Raw genomic sequence first — 24,739 nt, forward strand, 5'->3', positions numbered from 1 at the left:
GAACTCTTCCGAAGCAGTCATGTCTGTGGAAAAAAGCACCAAGGATCCTCAGGGAACTGTTACCCTCCAGCTGGAGCTTAAGTCGCCTCCCGAAAGTGTCAAGGAGTTGCAGAAAAAGGACTCCAATTTCTTGGATGGAAGCCCTTCAGAGTCACCAGGCTTGGAAAAGGCCAAGGGCATCACGTGAGTGCTGTTTTCTGTCCTCTTCATTTCTGCCCTCCAACCTGGAAGCCTGAGCCAGCAAAAACCCCAGAGGGGAAGGGGAAGGGTGTATCAGACCCTCAACCCATTTGCAGATGAGGAAGCCAAGGCTGCAAAAGATGCAGAGTCCAGATGAGAGCTTAAAGGGACAGGAGTGCAAACTCGGAAAAGCCTGTAGGGACCCAGACTGCTGGCACTGGTTGATGGTGGCTAAGACCGCATAGGAGGCATGAGTCCAGTTCTGGGCCCACCCTAAAAACCAGCCACGAGTTTGTAGTCCCGCCTACTTGGGAGGCTGAAGCAAGAGGTCACAGTATAGTGAGACCCTGTTTTTAAAACATGCCTCCAGGGATATAGTGATGGAGCCACAGCGTGTGCTGGGGAAACTAAGGCCCCATCACCACAGATCACACACTGAGGCATTTACAGGTCAGGGGCTGGAATCCAGAGCTAGCCCTGAAGACTGCGTTTGCTTCTGTCCAGTCCTATTACTGTTGAAGAGAAAGGTAGAATTCCTAACTAGGAGGGAAGTGTGAGACCTAAGCTTAAAGCCACAGTGGCTTGACAACCAAGCCTTTCCCTCCCTCCTTCCTTACAGTAAGCCCGACCTCTGCTTCAATTGAGTTTTGCAGTGATGACACCAAAAAAGCAAAAAAAGTACATGGAAGATTCTAGTTTCTTCCATTTCCTGGGAGTAGAAGGGGAGAGAGGCATCATTCACAAGACTTTAAAAATGAAACAGAAAAGAAAGTCAAGCTATAGGGCTCTAGCTCCCTTCCTTACCCGTAACCCCACCACTCAACCAGACTAGCTAGTTCACTTAGGGACTCAAGGTGTGGGGCGCAGTGGTGGAGAGGTTCTGCTGCTTTAAGAAGTACAATGGTGGCGCAGCTAGAAGAGTCCTGGGTTCACATCCCAGGACCTCCCTGAGGTGGTGGGGGAGCAGAGACCAGGAGGTAGATCACAGTGTGGGACCCCGTTGGCAATGCCTCTCTCCCTTTAGAACGAACACTGTATGGAGAATCAGAAGGTCTGAGTCCAAGTGGTGACTTTGTCCCTTCTCCACTTCCTTATGGGCAAAACAGGTGACAGTGTGCATTAAAGGAGGATGCTCATGGAAACTAACTCAAACCTGGGATGGGATATACAGGAGGGAAGGAGGCATTGCAGTAAGGAGTCCCTGCAGGACATCTAGGGTTGGATATATGACCTGCCTCTTCAGAATGGTTCAGCTGCCCCAGGGCAAGTCCTGAGGTCCCTAGGTATCAGTGAGCCTGAAGGTGAGCAGTACTGGGAGCCACCCACTACTGAGTAGGACTATTTCTCAATCAGACGTCTTTTTTTTTTTTTTTTTTTTTGAGAGATTTTCGCTATAGGGCGCGTGCGCTCGCCAGACAGACAGAGAGAGACATAGAGACAGAAAGCGAGAAATCACGGGACACGAACCGCGGTCGACTACGTGGGAGTCCAGCGACATAGCCATTACGCTAACTGCTGGTTCCCTCAATCAGACGTCTTGAGGGGAATCAACTAACTCTCGTGTCCTGAACTGACACATGCTTTGGTAGCAATTTTAGCTACCTAAGAATAGAAGGAATAAAGCAAGTGAAAGCTAGAGGGGACCTCATGGCTTGGAAAGAAGTCTTAATATGAGGTTGGTAAGCATGACACCCATGGGGTCAGCTCACCTGGGTTTGATCTGCTTACCAGTTGAGCAAGTGAAGGAACCTCTCTGCACTCCATTTGTCCCCTATGGTAGTTTGCTCCTCCTACACTGGCTGCACAGGCAGTATGAGCATAAAGCTGCCCAGCAAGGTGCCTGGGAGAGCTGGTTGCTGTGAATATGGTGATGAGAATCCAGGGTCACCAAATGAGTTCAGGCTAGAACTTAAGTCTCTGGATTCCCAGTCCAGTGCTTTGCATGACTCACCACATTGTGTTTTCAAGTTGGCTGGGTGGCCCAAAGTTAAATTCAGATTTCCTAAGTCCTTTAGTTAGACATTTTCAAAGTGACCGGTTGACCCGTTCTAGTTGCAAAACAAGCCCATCACAGACTGCCATAGGGTGTAGTGCTTGGTCAGCGATGTTAACACCCACAGGAAGAAAGGCATGCAGATGCTCCACCCCCATTCTCCCTCCAATTGTTCTCTTAACCCTTAACAAACCAATGGGCGAATCCTCAGCAAACCAGAGGATTTAAGAGTTTAACATAAAGATATGAGTGTTTGAGGCAGTTCTCCAAATTATCATTACTCCAAACATTTACAGAGGCTCAGCAAAGTTCAATACATTGCCCAAGATGACATAGTTCTCTAAGTGGTGGCCTTGAGTTTTAATCATTGGTTTGCCAACTCCAAAGACCAGGCTCCTTCCAGAAAAATTCTGCTGCTTTTCAGAATAAGTCTCCTAGCTGAAAATCTCTTATGGGGAATCTCCAAGGTTACTAAAATATACCCAATGCTCACCTTGCTTTAACCTGGTCCAGGTACAAAGAGGTGTAGAAATAAGTTTGTTTTGCAGTCCACCGACAGAGAAGGGACCTGCCTAGAACTCTTTTCCCCTAATAGTTTAGACTCTGTCCTCAGGACCAGCCTTCACATCTGTCTTACAGAAAGAGTTTCATTTTTGTTTGGCAGGGGAGAGGGGAACACCAGTCTCCAGCCTTGATACCCTAGGCTGGAGAAAAACTCCCTGGCTTACAGTCTCCAAATGACCCTCTCCCACCAGATTGCCTCTGGAACCCAAGTCATCTGACCATCTGACCTAATTATTCAGAAGTCACAATGATTTCCTTTCTTTTTCTTTTTGGCCTGCCTTGCTCTCTTTTCTCTGAGTTCAATCCTGTCTCTGTTGCTAGTTTTATGACCTTGGACTTGTCTCAGCCCCCTATCTGAGCCTCAGCTTTCTTGGTTATGAAGTGGGGTTGTTCTGGAGGCCAGACAGTGGCATGGTGGTGACACAACTCCAGGAGGCTGTCCCACATGCGAAGGTTCAGGGTCTGCATCTAGAAACCTCTCTGAATACATCAGCAACACTTGCCAGGATCCAGGGCTGGATGAAGCTAGGGGTAGACCTCAGAGTGAAGACTCAGTTGGAGAGACCTGTCTCTCTTACTCATGAATAAAATAACCTTTTGTAACAACAACAACAACAACAAAAAGGCAACAAATAAATGGGGTTGCTCTTCTGCTCATTCTGTCTGGGTCTATTTCCGGGAGGCAGTTCAGCAAAAGCGGGAAAGAACAGGAACTCTCAGGGTTCAAATCTGGGCTCCCCGCTACATACTTGGACACATCATTCAACAGTTCTCTATGCTTCCATTTCTTCAGCTGCAAACTAAAGACAATAATAGTACCTACTGGGTCATGGGAAAAGTCATGACACATTTTTGCTTAGAAAATCATAGAAAAATAAGCATGACTTTTCTGACGGCCCTATACTTCATCATCTTAGCAAGAGAATGAAGTTTTTAGGCCAGAAAGTGTTATAATGGCACACATAATATCAAGTGTTGGCTGCTAATACCAGGACAGCTGTGGACAAGCTGGGACCGTTGGTCCCCTATAGGAATCCAGACATGCCAAGCAAGGTCATAGATTGAGAGATGGCCATGACTCCACCTATCCAGCCTAACTTGGGTGTTACACTACGACCGAATGATGGTGATCCCCTCACCTCCGCACACCCACATCCTCATGTTTCCTTCCCTTTTTTAGGGGGTTCCAGGCCTTGATTCATCTGGTGAAAAGCAATGTGGGCACAGGGATCCTGGGACTGCCCCTGGCTGTGAGAAACGCGGGTATCCTGGTAAGAGGGGCTGCAGGTGGGCCGTCGTGACTGGTTGTAGGATGGAGGTGAGAGGAAAGGCTGTAAGGTGTTTAACAGCCTGCATCGAGCAGTCTTTGTGGGAAGCAACCTGGTCCAGACTTGGCACCTAAACGTCTTACTTGGGTTTGAGTTCTGACTCGGCCACAGACTTTAGTGCCTTAGGAAAGTCATTTGTTCACTCTCCCTGGGTCTCAGAGTCCTCTCTTGCCAAATGCAAGGGTTGGACTATGACCAGTGTGTCTGGTTATGCTCTATAGAGCACTAGGAGTCCTTGAGGAAGCCTCAGAGGCCACCATGGGGACACATGCTCAAAATCAGGGTCCCCTACCATGCTGGTCCCACAATACCCTGCGGTAATAATGGCTTCATGTACTTTATTGGAATACCGGTTGAGATTTTTTTTTTTGAATGGTTTTTGTTATAGGGCATGTGCATTTGCCAGAAAGACAGATAAAAAAAGACAGAAAGCTGGGAACCAGCAGTTAGCGTAATGGCTATGTCTCTGGACTCCCACGTAGTCGACCGTGGTTCGTGTCCCGGACCCGGTGGCTTAAAACTCACGCCGGGCGCGTGTGCGTGCGTGCCCAAGATCCCAAGAGGAGAATGGAGGAGAAGGGATTGCGGCGTGACCATTCCCCCTGGGGGGTGATTTCTCGCTTTCTGTCTCTATGTCTCTCTCTGTCTGTCTGGCAAGCGCACGCGCCCTACAGTGAAAATCTCTCCAAAAAAAAAAAAAAAGACAGAAAGCGAGAAATCACCCCCTCCCCCCAGGCGGGATGGCCATGCCACAATCCCTTCTTCTCCTCCATTCTCCTCTCGGGATCTTGGGCACTCATGCATACGCGCCCTGCATGAGTTTAAGCCACCAGGCCCAGAACTTGAACCGCTGTCGACTACATGGGAGTCCAGCAACATAGCCATTACGCCAACTGCTGGTCCCAGTTGAGATTATATTTTAATGAATAGCTGTTTCTGCTATAAAGGACTTGCAAACCAGGTAGCTCAAAAGTTCTTTGAATCTCAGGAATTTTTTTTTTTTTTGAGAGGTTTTTACTTTAGGGCGTGTGCGCTCACCAGAAAGACAGAGACAGAGAAACAAAAAGCGAGAAATCACCCCCAGCAGGTATGGCTATGCCGTAATCCCTTCTCCTCCATTCTCTTCTTGGGATCTTGGGCATGCACGCACATGCACCTGGCATGAGTTTAAGCCACTGGGTCTGGGACTCGAACCACAGTCGACTACATGGGAGTCCAGCAACATAGCCATTACACTAACTGCTGGTCCAGAGTCTCAGGAATTCTGCACAGCCAAATCTCCCCTGGCAGTGTTCTTCCTAAATCCCTTCTCTTCTATCTTCTCTTGCCCCTTGTATCCCCTTCCTCCAGTTGGGCCCACTCAGCTTGCTGGTGATGGGCATTGTCGCCACCCACTGTATGCACATCCTGGTCCAGTGTGCTCAGCGCTTCTGCCGCAGGTGAGGAAAGCAGCATCCTTGCATCAGATCCTTCGGTATGTGGTCCTTGTGGACATCCCAGAAACATCCTACACGTAGCAGCAGTTTACTTTTTAATTTTTTTCCTGTAAGTCCAAGAAAAGGAGAAGTGCATGTGGAGGCAGGGGCTTAAGGTGAGGCTCTGGCATGTGGCATATTAGGTCAGGTCATGGTGCTTATCGGGCTGGTCGATCTGTAAATGGCACATAAATAATCCATGCCCAACCCTGTCTCAGAGAATTGTCATGAAGATCCAATGGGGTCATGGGTAGGAAAACCACTGTACCCACATAAAGTATGCATTGTTACTCTTGTTAAGCAGTAATTGCCTCACCTGACAGGTTAGAAAAACAAGCCACCAAGAAATTACTTCCAAGTGTTGAAGCCTGGATTAGAATTTAGGTCTCTGCTCCCATGTTCCTTCCATTCTCTAGCTTGTCTTGCCTTGCTCTGTAGCTCCAGACTTTTGAGTGTATAATCTTAAGTTAACCAGTTCTTGGCAAATGTGTGTGCACTTCCTCCTGCAGGTTTAACAAGCCCTTCATGGACTACGGGGACACGGTGATGCATGGGCTAGAAGCCAGCCCCAGCACCTGGCTCCAGAACCACGCCCACTGGGGAAGGTACCACGTTCTTGCTTTCCCCACAGGAGGGTGGGATATGGGGAGAGGAAATGCTGTTCTCGGGGGTGCCTTCTTTCCTGAAAAGGTGGCCTAGGTAGCACAGAAAGTCAAACTTTCTGCCTCGAAGGGGTTTATTGGCAAACCATTCAGAAATCTGACCTAATTGTTCAGAAGTCACAGGGATTTCTGTTTTTTTCTGATCTAGTGACAGGGTACTTATTCCTTTGCTATACAGTTTAATGTTATTCATCCTTGATTAAACCACATTTATCAGTTGCTACTATGTACCAGATCCTGGAAATACCACCGGGAGTAAAGCAGACAAGGTTCTGCCCTCACAGAACTCGTGGCCCAGTGGAAATATGGATGTTAAGTAGCTTAGAACACAGTAATTGAACAGCCAGTGGGATAAATACGATGACAGAAAGATGGGTTACTACCAAGCAAGTAAGGAGAGGTGTGTTGGCTGAGGGCTTCCTTGGATGGAAGAGTTGAGATGAGTGCTGAAGAAAAGCATTCTGAAGGATGAGGAATTACCTAAAGGAAGTGAGTAGGGGCCTGGGGCGCCTTTCAGGAAGACAGACGAGCAGGTGTGAAGGCCTCAGAGCAGGAAGGTTCACATGGCAGTTTCAACGTACAGAAAGATCAGGGAACTTGAGGGTAGAGAGTCAGGGAGGTGAAACCGAAGAAGCCAGGTGTTTAATCAAGCTGTACATCTCAGAACCTCTTAAAGGTTTTGCTCTTTTTTTAAAAAGCAAATGAGGGGAGAGTAGGCGACTTAATGGTTAAGGTGTTGGACTCCCACATGGCTAATCACAGTTCAAGTCCCGGACCTGGCAGCTTGAAATTCACATCAGGCATGTGTGTGCACACAAAATCCTGAGAGGAGAATGGAGGAAGAGGGATTGTGGTATGGCCATGCCCCTGGTGGAGGGGAGGGGTTCTCATTTTCTCTCTCTCAGTCTCTGTCTCTCCAGCAAGTACATGCACCCTATAGCAAAAAATCTCTCAAAAAAAAAAAAAATAGAAAGCTATTGCAGGATTTTAATCAGTAAAAAAGACATATTTGCATTGCTTAAAGATCTGCCTGCCTTCTAGGAGGAGACTATATTATAAAGGAAGAAGAGTAATTTAGTTTTAGATCCATGAGGAGACTCCAAAAATGCCCAGACAGGGACCAGCAGATGGTGTAATAGTTACATTATTGGACTGGCCCATGGCCAACCATAGTTCGAGTCCCAGACCCGGGGGCTTGAAACTCACTCCGGGTGCATGTGCATGCATGCCCAACCTGAGAGGAGAATGGAGGAGAAGGAATTGCAACATGGCCATCCCTGGGGTGGGGTTAGGGGAGAGGTGATTTCTTGCTTTCTGTCTCTCCAGCAAGCGCACACGTACTATAGCAAAAAAAACACTCTTAATTAAAAGAAATGTCAACAGGTAACAATGTTGGCCGAGACCAAGCTGGTGACAGTGGGGACAAAGAAAAGTTGACTTGGTCATGAATTAGATGGCAAGGTTGAGAGAAAATGAGAAAGTGAGGGTTGACTCAGATTTCTAATGCCAAGTTATGTTCGAGGTGCCTAAAAGACATTTTAAGTGGAGGTGTCAAGTAGGTATGTGTAGTTTGAACCCATCTTTATGCGAGAGATCCAGAACTGAAATCCTCATTCCTGAAGCTAGGAGCAGCAAAGATTTCTTAGGGAAACTTTTTTTTTTTTTTTTTTTTTTTTTCTGAAAAGAAAAAAGAGCAAAAGACCAAGACTGTAAGGGCTTTTTGTTAAGCTGAAGTCCTCTTCCCTGGAAATCCCCACTTTTCGCTCTCAGATGTCCTTGGGAATAAGTCTATTCCTTTGTCTTTTTTTTCAGACCTGTCTCCATTCTGAATGCCTCTGATCTTCTGAGGCCATCTGAACTGTCAGTCAGTCCTCTCCAACTGTGAAACCCTAACCACTGCAGTATTCCCAGCATGTGCCTCCCCATGGAATATAGTTTGCTTGCCATCATGGGTCTGGCACCACTTTTTGCCCAAAGCCCATACTCACATATGGAAGTAATAAATTTAGCCTGTGAGCAGACAAAGAAGGCTATAGGTTGAGGGCCAGAATTTTCCTAATTGTGTAAACCAAGAGGAGACTTTTGCCTATCACAGCCTTTCAACTTCTTTTACTCATTATTGGCCATATATAGAAGCTTTTCTGATCCATCTAGGCACTTTGTTCCTCTAAGTATCTCCTTTCCTATAACTGGAATTCCTTTAGTATGGGCTCTCCTCTCAGCATTTAAATGTGTTCATGTATCTTCATCTTAAAAATAGTAAAATAAATAAAGCTCCTGGACCTTACATCGTCCTATAGCCACCGTAACTATATTCGATGTATAGTTATTATTCAACAAATATCTACTGAATACCTAGTGTGTCAGGAATTGCTTTAGGCAATGGGTGTACAATGATGAACAAGGTGGACACTATCAAAACTGGAGCTTGGGACCAGCAGGTGGCATTGTGTTTAAGGCGCTGGACTCCTACATAGTTGACCTCAGTTCAAGTCCCGGAACCAGTGGCTTGAAATTCATACTAGGAGCGTGCACATGCATGCCCAAAATCCTGAGAAGAGGATGGAAAAGAAGGGATTGCAGTGTGGCCATCCTCCCTGGGGGTGATTTCTCACTTTCTGTCTCTCTGTCCCTCTGGCAAGCCCACAGGCCCGGAAGCAAAAATCTCTCAAAAAACAAAACAAAACAAAAAAACTGGAGCTCACACATTGAAGAACACATGGCCCTCTGACTTTACTCCCGTCCACCTCATTTACACCTCTTTCATAGGCCACCTGGTTTTACTGTCCGAATGGTTCTACTGAAGTTCTTTCTGCTGATGTCCTAGAAGACCTTTCCTTACCCTAGAGAACCTCCCGGTAGCAGCGGGTACAGTTGACTACTCTCTTCAAAAATTCTCTCCCTACTTGGCTTCTATTATCCTCCTAATTTCCCTCCTACTCTAAGACTAGTGCTTGGCATTTATTGTAGGTTTCCTTATTTCTACTACATGTTGGTGGTATCCTTCAGAGTTTGGAGTGCTTCCCTCTCTTCTCACTCTGCACATGATCCAACACTGATCTGCCTGCCCAAGGCTTTATCCATCACCTACAATTCAACAGTTCCTTAAAATATAGCTGTCTCCTGTGGAACCTCAAGTTGAACAATTCAGACATTGAATGTGCTGTTTCTTCCTCTTCTCCTGATAACTGATCTTCCCATAGTTTCCCAGTTTGTTTGTTGTCCATACCAAAAGCCTGTAATCAACCTTAGAACATTCCATTTCCCTTTACCCCCCATGAAGCAGGGGATTGCCAAGTTCTGTAAATGCCAGCTCCCTAGTGTCTCTCAAAATGCTTTGATTTTTCTCATTCTAATGGTCATACTTTTTTTCCAGGCTGCTGCCATCTTGGAAAGCAGATGGAAGAGTACTGGAAGAGTACTCCCCTGGAAGAGTACTCCCCCAGTCTCCTACTCTTAGTCTTGTTCCTCCAATGGACTCTCCACATAGGCCTGCTCCCTATGCTAGAATGCTCTTCTCTCACTTCTTCCTCTTTCTCTTCCTCCTCATCCTCTTCTCCCCCCTCTTCTTATTCTTCTCTCTTTCTTCCACTTCCCACGGAACTCTTGCTCAGGCATTAGTTTTTCTAAGAAGACTTTCTGTCTGTCCATAACTTAGATAAAAAGATCTTTCTGCCACAGCCCTTAGTGCCATATTAGAACAACATGTGTCCACCTTACCCACTGTCTACAAACAGATGAAGGAAGGGACCACGTGTTACTTGTCTGTGTATCATCTGTGCCTAACATAGCAGCTGGCACATGATAGGAGACACTTTCATAAATTAATGACAGCCAATAAAAACTGTGCCAGTTGGCCTCCATCAATTACTGTCAATTATGAGGAATGTTGCAGGCGGCAATGTGGAAGGCGGCTCCTGACCCTGAAGAGTGTTACCACTTGCTGACCTGAAAGTGTAAGGGTGGTTGAAAACCATTTTTTATAAAGAATACTGCTACTTCAGTTCTCACTGCCCCATTGTTGACTGACATGAAAGGGTGCTGATACAGGGCCACCAAATCCTGGGGACAGAGGGCAGAATGGCAAGAAATGAAACAAGTCCTTTTATAACAAGGTTTCATTCTCTCTCTCTCTCTTGTCTTCCCTTCTAGGCATCTCGTGAGCTTCTTCCTCATTGTCACCCAGCTGGGTTTCTGCAGTGTGTACATTGTGTTTCTGGCTGATAATTTAAAACAGGTAGAGTCTCTGAGGGGAAGTGGGAGGGGAATGACATAGAGGCACCACTGTTAGTTGTTTGTTTAACAAATTGCTGCTTCTCTTTGGGGCCTAGTGTCCTCTTCAGTTCAACAAAGGCAGTTAAACCAAATGGTATTGAGGAACCTAGCTTCCCCACATTCCTCTCTGTAGATGGCTGATTACCTTTGCCGTAGTACCAGACACAGCATCTTACACCTGTCCTCTGGGTGGATCTCTAAAATTCTGAACTGCAAGGACCCATGGATTTTGTCAATCCTATGTCAGAGCTTACTCATACTTAATGCCTTTAAAATTTATATGGGTGGGGCCAGCAGGTGGCATAGTGGTTAAGTGCTAGACCACCAACATGGCTGACCACAGTTCAAGTCTTGTCAGCTTGAAACTCACACCAGGCTCATGTGCATGTCTGCCTAAAATCCCAAAAGAAGAATGGAGGAGAAAGGATTGCAGCGTGGCCATCTTCCCCGGGGGTGATCTTTCACTCTCGCTCTGTTTTTCTGTCTCCAGTGAATGTGTGTGTCCTATAGCAAAATTCTCTCTTTAAAAAAAAAAAAAATTGATATGGGTGTTTTTTGATGGTCTATAATTTTCTTGGGACTATCTTTACCTACTTTCAGCTGCTTAATCTATGACTTAATAGATTGTCTTCATGAAATCTTTCTGTTCTAACCTAGATGTTATCTTGCAGCAATTCAAGCACAATAATATGGCTAACAACAGAGGCCATCCTAACTCAACAAGCTTAAAAAAGAAAATTATTCTTTAATTAAGTCCCACACCCTTGGACTTACCAGCCACCAGAATCATGAATCAACCTCTATTCTTTATAAATCACCGAGTCTCAGGTATTTCCGTTAGCAACACAATTGTGGTCTAAGACATTTTCCCTCATTTAATTCTTTCTGTGACCTTCTCAGAGTAGGTACTGTGGTTATTGCCAGTTTGCAGGTGAGAGAGCTGAAGTTACAATCTCTGTCATGTATATAAGGTCACAGAGTTAGGGCTACAAACCTGGGCCTCTGACTTAACACTATGCTATATTGTTTTTCCTACAAAACAAACACAATTATTCTTAATCCAACCATTCATAGTTATAATTAAACATTAATTGATTAGCATTTTGCAATGCACTTACATTTTCTTCTTTTTTTTTTCTCTCTTAACTATTTGCCAGAAGGCGCATGTGCTCACCAGAGAGAGAGACAGTCTATTTCTCCTTCCTGTCAGGATTTGGGGCCTCCACACACCCATGCCTAGCATGGTTTTCAAGCCACCAGACTTTGGATTCAAACTGTGTAGTCAGTCACATGGGGGCCAGCTTACTCAACCACCAGGCTACAGGGCTGGCCCTATCCTTGTATTTTAATGTAATTTTAATAGTTTTATAATATTCCACCCTACAGATTGTCCATAACACAATCAGTCTTATATCACTGGATATTTCCCTTGTTTCTCTTAGTTCTACTATACTTGGTTGCATTGACACATACATCTTTGTATATCCTTTTATTTCCTTTATTTATATATTTCTTTAATTAAAAAAAAATGTGTGCTTGTCAGAAACAGAAAGTGAGGAAGCACTCCCGCCCCCCAAGATGGATGGCCATACCACAATGCCGTCTCCTCTACTTCTCTCTCGTTGCAGAATTTGAGGCATGCATGCTCACATGCCCAGCATGTTTCTCAAGCCACCGGGTGAAGACTCAAACTGAATGGTTGGCCATATGGGATCCAGCTTTCTTAACTATCGTGCCACAGCTGTCCCTACTTGTATATTTCTCTAGGTAAAATTCTGAGTTAAAATGTTTGTTTTGAAGGCTCTTAAAATACATTTCCAGATTGCTCTCACAAAGCAATCTGACATGTGCTGATCTTCTTCATCTGCATTTATTTATCATCTGTATTTAAGACTACTTTCAAGGGGTGCCCTGGAACTAGACTTCAAGACAGCTCTGAAAAAAAGTGGTGGCAGCTGATGTGAGAGAAGGGCTGAGTAAAACCCCAGAGGCAGAAATGTATGGAACTTGCTCAGCAGAAGCAATAAAGTCAGTGCAGTAGTAAGTGCAGGCCATGGGAGAGGTAGAGCCTTGAAGGTTGGAGAGGATCTACTTAAGGAGGGCCTTGAGGGCTTGGCCCAGGTATTTTTCCTACTGTAATAAGGAATCTTAGCAAAGCCAGATTTAATATTTGTTTGTGGGTCCATGGTGCTATTAAGTAAATGAAAAGGAGACTTAAAAATAATAACAGGGTATGCAAAGATTGCAGTCTTGTACAATAAAAAGGATGTGCATTATATATGTCATTTATGTAGAAAGTGAACAGATGGATATTTTTCAAGGTGTTAACCACTAATCTCTGATTGTCCCGAAGTGGACTGTCTTGCTCACACAGTGAAGCTGTATTAATTAGAGCAGGCTGATTCTAAACCGAGGATGGCACCATTACCCACCCTTGACTTTGCTGGGCATGTTTACACTGTGTGTGTGTTGCAGGGGTGGGGATTCCACATTTTTCACAATGCTTGGGGGATGCTAACAGCGTTCACTGGGTAGGGTCCAGGTGTACTAAGCATTCAGCAATCCACACAGGGGAGAGTTCTCTGGTTCATAGATTCTGGGGAAAGTTAAGCTTAATGAAAAGGTATTAGCTAATGCAAAATGACAGAGAAAACTGAAAAATAGGTTCTCAGGAAAGGACAGGACTGGCCCACTAGGAGGATGAAGACAGTCAAACCAATAAATAAGGAATCTGAAAAAAATTAGACTTGATATTTGTGTATTCATGGTGTGCTGTTAAGTGAAAAGGAGATTTCAAAATAAAAGTATATGCAAAGATTGTAGTTTTGTAAAATAAAAAGGATGTGAGTTATACATGCAATTTGTGATACTGTATAGAAAAGAAATAGTTGGGGGCCAGCAGGTGGCATGGTGGTTAAGAGTACTGGAATCCCACATGGCCAACCCTGGTTTAAGTCCTGGACCTGGCAGCTTGCTTGCTCCCTTTCCCTCTATCTCTCACTCTGTCACTCTCTGGTCAAATTAAAAATAAATAAATAAATAAAAATCTATCTAATTAAATAATTATCTTTTTTAAGAAAACGAAAATAAATAGATGAATATATTCCAAGGTTACCTTCTCAGAGATCCACTGTCAGAATTAATTTTTACCCTTTTCTACTTATGTCTCATGTAGATTTGCTTGAGAAACAGTTTCCGATTCCCAGGGAAGATTATGGTGCTCTAGCTTGAGGCAAAGGCCAGACCTTCAGTTCTGCCACCATCCTCCAAGTCTGCATTCAGTGGCAGGAGAAAAGTCACCAAAAATAAGTCAGCATCATGAGGAATGGATGCCAACTTGCCTAAAGCTACCAAATAGCCCCTATAAATCAGTTACTTATTTGGCAGGACATTTATTTTTTGTTAAAATTATTTGTGCATGGGACCAGCAGATTACGTAATGGTTACGTCACTGAACTCCCACGTAGTTGATTGTGTTTGGGTCCCGGACTGGTGGCTTGAAATTACGCTAGGCACGCGTGCATGCATGCCCAAAATCCTGAGAGGAGAATGGAGGAAAAGGGATTGTGGCATGGCCATCCCACCCACCCCCACCACCCAGGGACAGAGGGGTCATTTCTCACTCCCTGTCTCTCTGTGTCTCTCTGGCAAGCACATGTGCCCTATAGCAAAAATATCTCTCTCTCAAAAAAAGAAAAATTATTTGTGCAGTCTTCTTTGAGGAAGTGTGGTGCAGAAAGTTTAGAATAAGAAACTCTAAATTCACCCTAGTTCAGAGTGGGACTTGGCAACCATGCAACACGGCACCATGGATGCTCCAACTCTTCATGAGGAGTTTGATTAGAGAAGGCATTTGATTATGGGCAAGGCACTGAGTTAACCACATGGCCATATTTATAGTCTCCTCCTCTGGTTTTTTCCCGTTCCTTCCTCAGGTGGTGGAAGCTATTAATGCTACAACCAACAAATGCCATTACAACGAGACAATGATTCTGACACCCACCATGGACTCACGTCTCTACATGCTCACCTTCCTGCCCGGCCTGGTGCTGCTGGTCTTTGTCAGGAGCCTCAGGATCCTGACCATCTTCTCCACGTTGGCCAATCTCAGCATGCTGGTCAGCCTGGTCATCATCACCCAATACATCGCCCAGGTTAGTGCCCACCACACATGTCCCCTCCTGTGGGCAGGACTTTGTATCCACAGCACACTGAGCTTCAGGGGCCTGGAGCCATCCCCAGCATGGGTGTCTTCCCCACTCCTCAACCTCACACCTCCTGAGTGTAGCCTTTCTTCCACAGTGATGTCTCCGTGCAGTCTCTCTCTTACGGATAGCTCCTTGTTCATGTTGTTTCTCCAAACGGTTGCTCTCATATCATATTCTGGCTTTTTAAAAAATTATGCTTTGTGGGCCAGCTGGTGGCATGGTGATTACAACATTGGAATCCCACTGGGCTGATGACACAGTTCAAGTCCTGGACCTGGCAGCTTTCTCTCTCTGTTGAGTACACATGCCCAATAATATTATTATAAAAATATACTATTGTTAAAAATAATAATAAAGAAAATTAAATAACTAATTCTCATTTTTAAAAATTTTACTTTGCAAGGAAAACATCTTGATTGGTGAACTCTAGACCATTCTTACTGACTGGCAACAAAAACCAGATGCAATCTTGTCCCACAGCTAAAACTTGGAATTACCCATAGTGTTAGATTCTCTAGGCTATAATTCTAAGCACCTTAAATACCCCTAGGGGGAAGCAAGATAAAACTAAACAAAACTAATAGTTAGACACAGAGGCATAGAAAATCTGAGAAACCATAAACAAACAGATTATGATGTTAATTGTAATATCTTTGAAGTTGAGTTAAGGATATTGGTTTTCCCCTCAGTTCCCTAATTTTCAATCCTTTCAAGTTTTTTTTTTTATCATGATCAACACTACATAGAAATTTTAACCCTAGGAGCCCCTTGGCATATGCAATAATTTCCACATGTCTGTCTTTTTGAGGAGCAGCAAAAGAAAAATAAAGTTATATTATCCATGGAACTTAGTTTAAAAAAAATTAGCCAGATAATTTTAGAATTAACTACAGATCAGCCTTATATTCCCTAGTAGGTATTGATGAATTCTACAAAATAGGATTTCCTAATTAGATAGCTTACCTGTGACTCATTTTTTAACTATCCCAGAGGTTACCCAATTAAAAAAAAAATGATCCTATAATTATTATCCTAGTGGTTAAGAGAGCTGGGTCCCATATGGCTGGCCACTGTTCAAATCCTGTGCCCGGCACCTTGAAAAACTTGGGGCACATGTGCCTATGTGCCCCAAATCCTTACAGGATGGAGAGATGGAGGAGAAGGGGTTGCAGTGTGACCACAACCCTTTGGGAGTGCCTTCTCTGACTCTCTCTCTCTCTCTCTCTCTCTCTCTCTTTGGCAAATGCACATGCCCTCTGGCAATTAAAAAGTAAAAGGTAAAAGGAAAAAAAAAAAAAAAAAAAAAAAAAGAAAGAAAGAAAGAAAGAAAGAAAGAAAGAAAGAAAGAAAACAGATGTCCTGTCAAACTACCCCTGTTGTAAAAGTTCTCAAATGACTTTGAGAGTGACTGTCTCATTGCCTTTTCTGTCTCCTTAAAGGAAATTCCAGACCCCAGACAGTTGCCGCTGATAGCAAGCTGGAAGACCTACCCTCTCTTCTTTGGGACAGCCATTATTTCGTTTGAAAGCATTGGCATGGTAAGGCATGAATTGGGGCAGCCTTTCCCTGGTGCTGTGGGTGGCCTTCTGAAAACAGCTTGTGGGTTTCTGTGTCCTCTTGCCATTGTGTTGAGCCTAGTGGAAAAAGCACAGGAGAAAGTAACCTCTGGTCTCACATGGTCAGTTAAAAAAATGTAGATTGCAACCGAGAGGCAGTCAGGAGACATTTTTTGTTCGTTGTTTATTTGTTTACTTGTTTTAAATCAAAAGGGATGCCCATACCACAGCCTCTCCTTCAATGTCATCTCGAGATTTGGGGGCATGCATGCACAACCAGTCACTAGTTAAGTTTTGGGGGAGTCAACAGTTATACTCAAATTTTCAACTGGGCAGATTGGCATTTCTAACGCCCATGTTATTCAAGGGTCAATGGTATCTTTAATTTTCTAAAGTCTATTTATTTATTTATTTCATGAGCAAGAAAGAAAGGGCTAGCTAGTAACATGGAGTTTAAGTTGGCTAAATCCCACATGGCTGACTATATAGTTCAAATCCCAAACTAGCAGTTTGAAAAACATATCAGGTATGTGTGCCTGTGTGCCCAAAATCCTGAGAGGAGAATGGAGGAGAAGGGATTACAGCAGGGTCATCCCTCCCGAGGGGTGCTTTCTCACTTTTTCTCCCTCTGTCTCTCTCCAACAAATGTATGCACCCTATATGACAATTCAAGAGAAAGAGACAGGCACTCTCAACAGTGTTTCATGCCTTTCCTCACCCAGTCTTCCTAGCCAACTGGAATTGTGGGCATACGTCAACCCAGGAACTGAGCCCTGATCTTACATATGGCTTCAGCATTGTGGATCTGTGTGCTACCTACCTCTGTTACTGCAGCTGAGCCGACATCTCTAACTTTATAAGAAATGCCAAACAGTTCTCAGAATGGCTGTCCCATGCCACATTCCCACCAGAACATGTAGACATTCAGGTTTATGTGCATCTTTGCCAGCACTCTGTGTATTGTCAATATGTTTTATTTCAGCAATTCTACTAGTGTAGATGCATTTGATTATTATTTAATTTGCATTTTAACAGTAACCAATGATTTTGAGCATTGTTTTATGTGCTTATTTGAAATCTGTGTATCACCTTTGGTGAAGTGTCTAAAGCTTTTGCAAAAATTTTTTAAACTGGGGACCAACAAGTGACATGGTAGCTAAGGGTGCTGGACTCCCACATGCCTGACTGTGGTTCAAGTCCCAGATTTGGCAATGTGGTTTCTCACTCCCCCCTCCCCCACCCCTCTCTGGTCAAATTTAAATAAATAAATAAAATTAAGTTAAATAATTCTTTAAAAAAATTTTTAACTGAGTTGTTGTTTTCTCATTGTTGAGATTTAGAGTTCTTTATGTATTCCAAATGCAAATTCCTTACTGGCTATGTAATTTCCAAATATTTTCTCTAGTCTATAGTTTTTCTTTTTACTCTTTAGCAGTGTCATCCACAGAGCAAACTTTTTTTGAGAGCGATTTTTGCTATAGAGCACATGCACTCACTGGAGAGACAGAGAGACAGAAAGCAAGAAATCACTGCCCAGGGAGGATGGCCACACTGCAATTCCTTCTCCTCCATTCTCTTCTCAGGATTTTGGACACTCACGCACACATGCACAGTGTGAGCTTTAAGGCACCGGGTCTAGGACTTGAACTGTGGTTGACTAGGTGGAAGTCCAGCGACAACCTTTACACCATCTTCTGGTCCCAGAGCAGACATTTTTTATTTTATTTTATTTTATTTTTTGGAGAGGTTTTCGCTATAGGGCGTGTGTGCTCACCAGACAGACAGAGAGAGACATAGAGACAAAAAGCGAGAAATCACCCCCCAGGGGGGATGGTCACGCCGCAATCCCTTCTCCTCCATTCTCCTCTTGGGATCTTGGGCACGCGCGCACACGCGCCTGGCGTGAGTTTTAAGCCACCGGGTCCGGGACGCAAACCGCAGTCGACTACGTGGGAGTCCAGCGACATAGCCATTACACTAACTGCTGATTCCCCATTTTTCATTTTAATAAAGTAAACTTTATCAAAAGCTTCCTTTTATAAATTTTCCTTTTGATATTATATCTAAAAACAATTACCTAACCCAAGGTCATGAAGAATTTCAGCTTTATCAGTTTTCAAATGTTTCAGAGTTTTTATTGTACATTTAGACCTGTGATCCATTCTAAGTTCAATTTTGTCTAAGATGCTTATGTGTTGGAGTTTATTTTTTGATAAGATGCCGAATTGTTCCAGCATCATTTTTTGAAATAACTATCCATTCTCCATTGAATTGCTTACATCTTCATATGAACTGGTATACATATAAGGGTCGCTGTCTAGACTTCCTATACCTATTCACTGATCGTTGTGTCTGTCCTTTCATCAATACCAAGCTGTCTGCATAACAGAAATTTCATCTAATAATCATGCACTATGAGTGTCCCAACTTTCTTTTGATTAGCATTTGTATGATCTATCTTTTTCTATCCTTTTGATTTTTATTGAGGTAAAATGTATATAACACAAAATTAACAATTTAAAATATGCAATTCACAGGCCAGCAGGTGGTATGGTGGTTGAAGTGCTGGACTTGCACATGGTCGGCCATGGTTTGAATTCCAGACCTGGTGACTTGCTTTTCACTTTCCCTCTCTCTGTTTCTTTTACTCACTCTCTCTCTCTTTCTGGCGAGTACAAGTGCCCTGTAGCAAATTTAAAAATAATAATAATGATAAATAAAATTAAGTAAGTAATTTTATTTAAAAAAAAAAAACCTAAATAGAGTATGCAATTCAGTAGTTTTTTGTCCAGTTAAAATATTGGGCAGTCATCACCACTATCAAATTCCAAAGCATTTTTATTACCCCATAAAAGAGGCACTACCCTTGGAACCAGCAGTTAGCGTAATGGCTATGTCGCTGGACTCCCACGTAGTCGACCGCGGTTCGCGTCTCGGACCCGGTGGCTTAAATCTCACGCCGGGCGCGTGTGCGTGCGTGCCCAAGATCCCGAGAGGAGAATGGAGGAGAAGGGATTGCGGCGTGACCATCCCCCCTGGGGGGTGATTTCTCGCTTTCTGTCTCTATGTCTCTCTCTCTGTCTGTCTGGCGAGCACACGCGCCCTATAGCAAAAACCTCTCCAAAAAAAAAAAAAAAAAAAGAGGCACTACCCTTAAGCAGTCATTTTCCATTCTTTCCTACTCCTAGGCCCTGGAAACCAATGGGTTTGCATATTCTGGACATTTCATAGTAATAGAATCATACAATACACATTTTTTTTAAAGAGGCTTTTGCTATAGGGTGTATGCACTCATCAGAGAGACAGAGACAGAAAGCAAGAAATCACCCCCAGAGGAGATGGCCACACAACAATTCTTTCTCCTCCATTCTCCTCTCAGGGTTTTGGGCATGCACACACACGTGCCCGGCATGAGCTTCAAACCAGCAGATCCAGGACTTGAACCACAGTTGACTACATGGGAGTCCAGCGACGTAACCATTACATCATCTGCTGGTTCCATGTGTCTGGGTTTTTCTACATACTAATATTTTCTAAGTTTATACATGTTAGTATTTTATCATTATCTTTATATGGCTTAATAATATTCTACTGTATGGTTACACAATATTTTGTTTATCCATCTATCAGTTGTTTTGGCATGGCAACTCTCTGAGTTGATTCTTAATTATACAATGAAGGTGATATTTGTTCAATGAATCTGTTTCATATGCCTACTATGTGCCAGTTAGGATTAGTATTGAAGGTGACATTACCTTAAGAAATGTCAAGGTTTATCCTACCATGAATAATACTACTATGAATGTGAACATGCATGGGCAAGTATCTCAAAGTCCCCTCCTCAACTCTGGGGTATATACCACAAGTGGTATGCCCTTCTTCTACTTGTTTTCTTCTTCTTTCTTCTTCTTCTTCTTCTTCTTCTTCTTCTTCTTCTTCTTCTTCTTCTTCTTCTTCTTCTTCTTCTCCTTTTTCTTTCTTTTTTTTAAAGTTTAATTTGAAAATAATTGAATGTTTTATTTATTTATTATTTGCTATAGAGCACGTGCACTTGCCAGAGAAAGAGATAGACAGAAAGAGAGAAAACATCCTCCTTGGGGATGGTCATGCCACAAGCCCTCCTCCTCCAGTTTTATTTTGGGATTTTAGGCATGCACACATACATGCCCATGTGTTTTGCAAGCCACTGGGTCTGGGATTAGAACTGGGCAGTCAACCATGTGGGATCTGGTGCCTTAACCACCATGCCACCAGCTGGCCCTGCCTTTCTTCTTTTTATTTATGTTCCTCTTCCGCCTCCTGTGTCCTTACACTGTGCTATTTCTGTAGGTTCTGCCCCTGGAGAACAAGATGAAGAACGCCCGCCGCTTCCCAGCCATCCTGTCTCTGGGAATGTCCATCGTTACCATCATGTATATTGGCATGGGGGCTCTGGGCTACCTGCGGTTTGGAGACAACATCAGGGCCAGCATAACCCTCAACCTGCCCAACTGCTGGTACTTTCGCAGGCTCTGAGGTGGTGGGGACTGAGGGCGGTAGACACATACTGGTCACTGCCTCCTTCCTTCCATGGCTGGGAAACTGAGGTCTGCAGAGCCTCTGCACAGAGAAGCGGAGCTGTTATTAGAACCTTGGGTCCAGGGAGCGTCAACAACAGCTTTCCACACGGTTAGGCCTTCATGTCTTGGTGTGAAGAACATGATTTAAGAAGAGAAGACAGAAGTGAGAGTACTTGATCACCTAAGGAGAGAAGGGAGGGACATTGAGAGAGACCAACCACAGACAGCATGGGTGCCAACACTCCAAACGACATTTTCCCGGGCTCATGGCCAAGTCAGAATAGCTAGGATGAAAAAGTATAAAGCAGGGTGTTCCAGGCAGAAGGACCAGTGTGAGCAAGAAACACAAAATATGGAAGTCAGGCTTCTTAAGAAATGGCCTCATACACACCCGTACACACACACATACATGTTTATTAAACATGGAAGACACCTCTACCATATTAGTAGGCTAATGAAAAATAGTCAAGACAGGTAAGATAAAAAACATAGATCCCAACATTCTCTGATACTTCACATACTCTGTACCCTAGCTTAAGGCCTGCAAGTAACCCCGTCTCTCCTTTTTCTCTTTTTCCTGCCCTGCACGATCTCCACACAACCCTATTTATAAACTATCTTTTCCTTTCCAGGCATTTGGGATTCTGCAATTCTCTCAGCCAACTAGAAGCATTTACTGAGAGCCTATTAGGTGCCAAAAGCTTTGGGGAATCTGGAGAATTCCTAAGGACTAACTGATCACGAAGACCTAGAATCCTTCAGAGCCAGAGTTTGGGTCTTAGGCACTTTTCAGCTGTGTCTCCCTCTCTTTCCAAAATCTAAAACTGAACAGCAAGCGACAGTAGTCTGTTCACAGACCTTCAGGTTCCCCATATGCTCACGCTCAAGACTCTTTTCATTTCGTTTAGACATGACCCTTCCAATGTTTCCATGGAATCCATAACACTTCACTCTATTTTTATACATGATCTGGTGTGACTCCCTGTTGACTCTTAGAAAGTCCCTCTCCATCTTTTTCAGGCAGGGAAACAGAGGCTCATGGGATTGCCCCAAGGTCGGGTTACTATTCAGAGGAGGCCAGGTGGCAGAGCACAGTGGCCTTGGAGACATCGTTCTGGTTTGTCTCATAGGTTGTACCAGTCAGTCAAGATCCTCTACATCGTCTGCATCCTGTGCACCTACCCCCTGCAGTTCTATGTCCCTGCAGAAATTGTCATCCCCTGGGCCGTCTCTCGTGTGTCAAAGCGCTGGGAACTGCCTCTGGACCTGTCCATCCGTGTTGCCATGGTCTGCCTGACATGTGAGTAAAAAGCAGAGTGCCACATTTCTGTTGATCTGTTCCTGAGGGCTGTCAGGAATCCAGATGGGGAGGACAGTCAGGGTGACCTACATTCACTGAGCACTTACTGTATTTCAGGGACTGTTCTAAAACTTTACAACTATTAACTCATTTAAGTCTCAGGGGCAACCCTGTTCTTAATACCTAATTAGATTTATTGGTGCATGCACTCTTTCTGGTCCATATTTCATAGTATTTTATATCACAAGAACTCTCACAGGGTAGGACTGTGCTAAACTGACTTTACAAAAGAGGAGACTGGAGCAGAGAGCAATAAATGACCAGGAAGTCAGCTAAGTCCGGACCCAGGCCCTTCATCTCTAGGACAGACATTGAAATCAACAGCGGATGAGTCTAATTTGGCCATAGGTGTTTTTTGACACAATGTTGTATAAATTTGGACTAATTTTTAAAACGTGGCTATCTTATATACAAATCCAAATTGGGGGCAGGGGATTTTAAGATTTTTGCCTTATGGTACCCACCAGAGAGATATGAGAGGGAAAGTAAGAAATCATGCCCCAGACTGGATGGCCACCCTGTAGTCTTTTCTCCTCCCCTCCCTTACCTCTTGGGATTTTAGGACTGCATACACATATGTCCACACAGTCAACCATGAGGCAGGCATCAACATCTTAACCACCATGCCACCTGCTGGCCCCTTAAGTGCATTTTTGACATGTGACATCTTCAACTTGTGGTGGGTCTGTTGGGAGGTAACACCATTGTAAGTCGGGGAAGACCTGTAGTGAGTGTTAGGTGGTGTAGCTATTCCTAAGGCTCCTCTTGATGGTAATTACACAGATTTCTTCTTCCTTTTCAATTGCCAGAGAGCATGTGCATTCACCAAGGAGACAGAGACAGAAAGAGAGGACACTCCTCCAATGGGGCATTTTCGTGCTACAATCCTTTTTCCTCCCTGTCTCCATCCATGAATTTTTGGCATTCATGCACTTGTATCCAACATGTTTTTTAAGTCATCAGAGCTGGGACTCAAACCACAGATGGTCATGTGGAATCTGACTCCCTATGTATAGCACTTAACTGCTGTGTTATGGGGCTGGCCTAAGGTTTCTCCTTTTTTTAAGGTTGAATAGTATTCCACTGTATGTATTTACTGTAATCTATCTATATATGTATATATCTATCTATATATTTATAGATAGATTATATAATATGTAATATATATATATATATATTAATGTATATATGTAATTTAATTTTGTTTATTTATTTCTTCCATAAGTGAGAGAAACAGAGAGTCAGCATTCCTAACAGGGTCTTGTTTTTTACTTAAGTTTCCAGAGGGCACATGTCCTCACCAGAGAAAGAGAGAAGAAAAAAAAAAAAGTGAAAAAACATCTTCTAATGGGCCATGATCTTTCCACAATCTCTTCTACTCCAGTTTTCTATTCTGTCGGGATTTGCAACATGCACACACAATACATAGAAAAATGCATGTTTCTTAAACTTGTAGGGCTGGGATTTGAACTGTGGTTGACCACTGTGGGATCCAGCTTCCTTCAACCACCAGGCGACAAGACCAGTGCCCAACATTCTTGACTCAGTGATCCACTCCCAGCTTTAGTCAGCCTCAGACCATGGTGCAGATGTGCCACATAATCAGGGAGGTCTCAGGACTTGACCTTGGAACCTTCCTATGTGGGATTGTTCTGCAGAACTTCATGTTTCACTGCTGCACCACCTCCAGTCCTCTTTTTTTTTTAAAGTTTATTTTATTTACAAAAGAGGCATGTGTGTGCACCTATACTTGTATGTATGTACACTGCAGTTCAATGTAGTACCACTGCACCACTGAAGCTGGGCCCCATTTTCTTATCCATTCATCCACTGATGGACGTTTAAGAGATTCTCGATTCTCACTGTATGAGACCATCGCATAGCATTTATTAGACACTGATTTTCTTCTCTGGAGAAGATTCACCTACTAATTTGCCTTAGAGGCAGGGACACTGCCATTCGGAATCTTAGAGATTTCAGAAACATCAAGGAATTCACCCCCAAGTATGAAGATAACAACTCCTACGCCTAGAAACGATAGCATCTTTATGCACTGTGACAATTGGGATATATGAGTAAATAAACTGAACAGTAAAAGTAACCTTCAAGAGTACATGAATTAACTCATTTAAAACTTTAACACCACATGCAATATGAATCATAATGTCTAAAAGGAGCGATAGCACCTAACCCCCCTATGCAGATGATCAAACAAGGTGAGAAGGGGGGAGAGACTTGGTCATACAAGAAAAGCCAGACCCATTTTTAAAAATTATTCATTTATTTATTTAATTCTATTTGTTATTATTTTTTATTTTGACTAGAGAAAGACAGGGAGAAAGAGAAAGGGTAAGTGAGAAAGTAAGCCACCAGGTCCGGGACTCTGCACTGTAGTCAGCCATGTGGGAGTCCAGCGCCTTAACCATCATGCAACCTGCTGGTCTCCCCATTTTCTTTTTATCATATCCCCTTCCTTCCTCCAAAGGAGGCTCAGCCAAGGCTTCTGGGATTTCTTGGTGACCAAAAACACTTTCTATCCAGTAAAATAAAAAATGTAAAACTTTAGGCCTGTAAAACAT

General features: G+C 43.6%; 1 protein-coding gene across 1 annotated transcript in view; it reads left to right on the plus strand.

Moving 5' to 3' along the window:
* The first annotated feature begins 19 nt into the window (after nucleotides 1–19).
* Nucleotides 20–24,739, plus strand: part of SLC36A2 (solute carrier family 36 member 2) — a 27,973-nt gene continuing 3,253 nt past the window's right edge. The window contains exons 1-9 of the mRNA XM_006150830.1: nucleotides 20–183; nucleotides 3,918–4,008; nucleotides 5,416–5,504; nucleotides 6,050–6,145; nucleotides 10,355–10,439; nucleotides 14,413–14,631; nucleotides 16,125–16,223; nucleotides 20,571–20,737; nucleotides 21,931–22,100. Coding sequence (XP_006150892.1) covers nucleotides 20–183; nucleotides 3,918–4,008; nucleotides 5,416–5,504; nucleotides 6,050–6,145; nucleotides 10,355–10,439; nucleotides 14,413–14,631; nucleotides 16,125–16,223; nucleotides 20,571–20,737; nucleotides 21,931–22,100 — 1,180 coding nt within the window. The remainder of the gene's footprint in view (nucleotides 184–3,917; nucleotides 4,009–5,415; nucleotides 5,505–6,049; nucleotides 6,146–10,354; nucleotides 10,440–14,412; nucleotides 14,632–16,124; nucleotides 16,224–20,570; nucleotides 20,738–21,930; nucleotides 22,101–24,739) is intronic.

Source organism: Tupaia chinensis, unplaced genomic scaffold, assembly GCF_000334495.1.
Source record: "Tupaia chinensis unplaced genomic scaffold, TupChi_1.0 Scaffold000301_1, whole genome shotgun sequence".
Taxonomy (NCBI): Eukaryota; Metazoa; Chordata; class Mammalia; order Scandentia; family Tupaiidae; genus Tupaia; species Tupaia belangeri.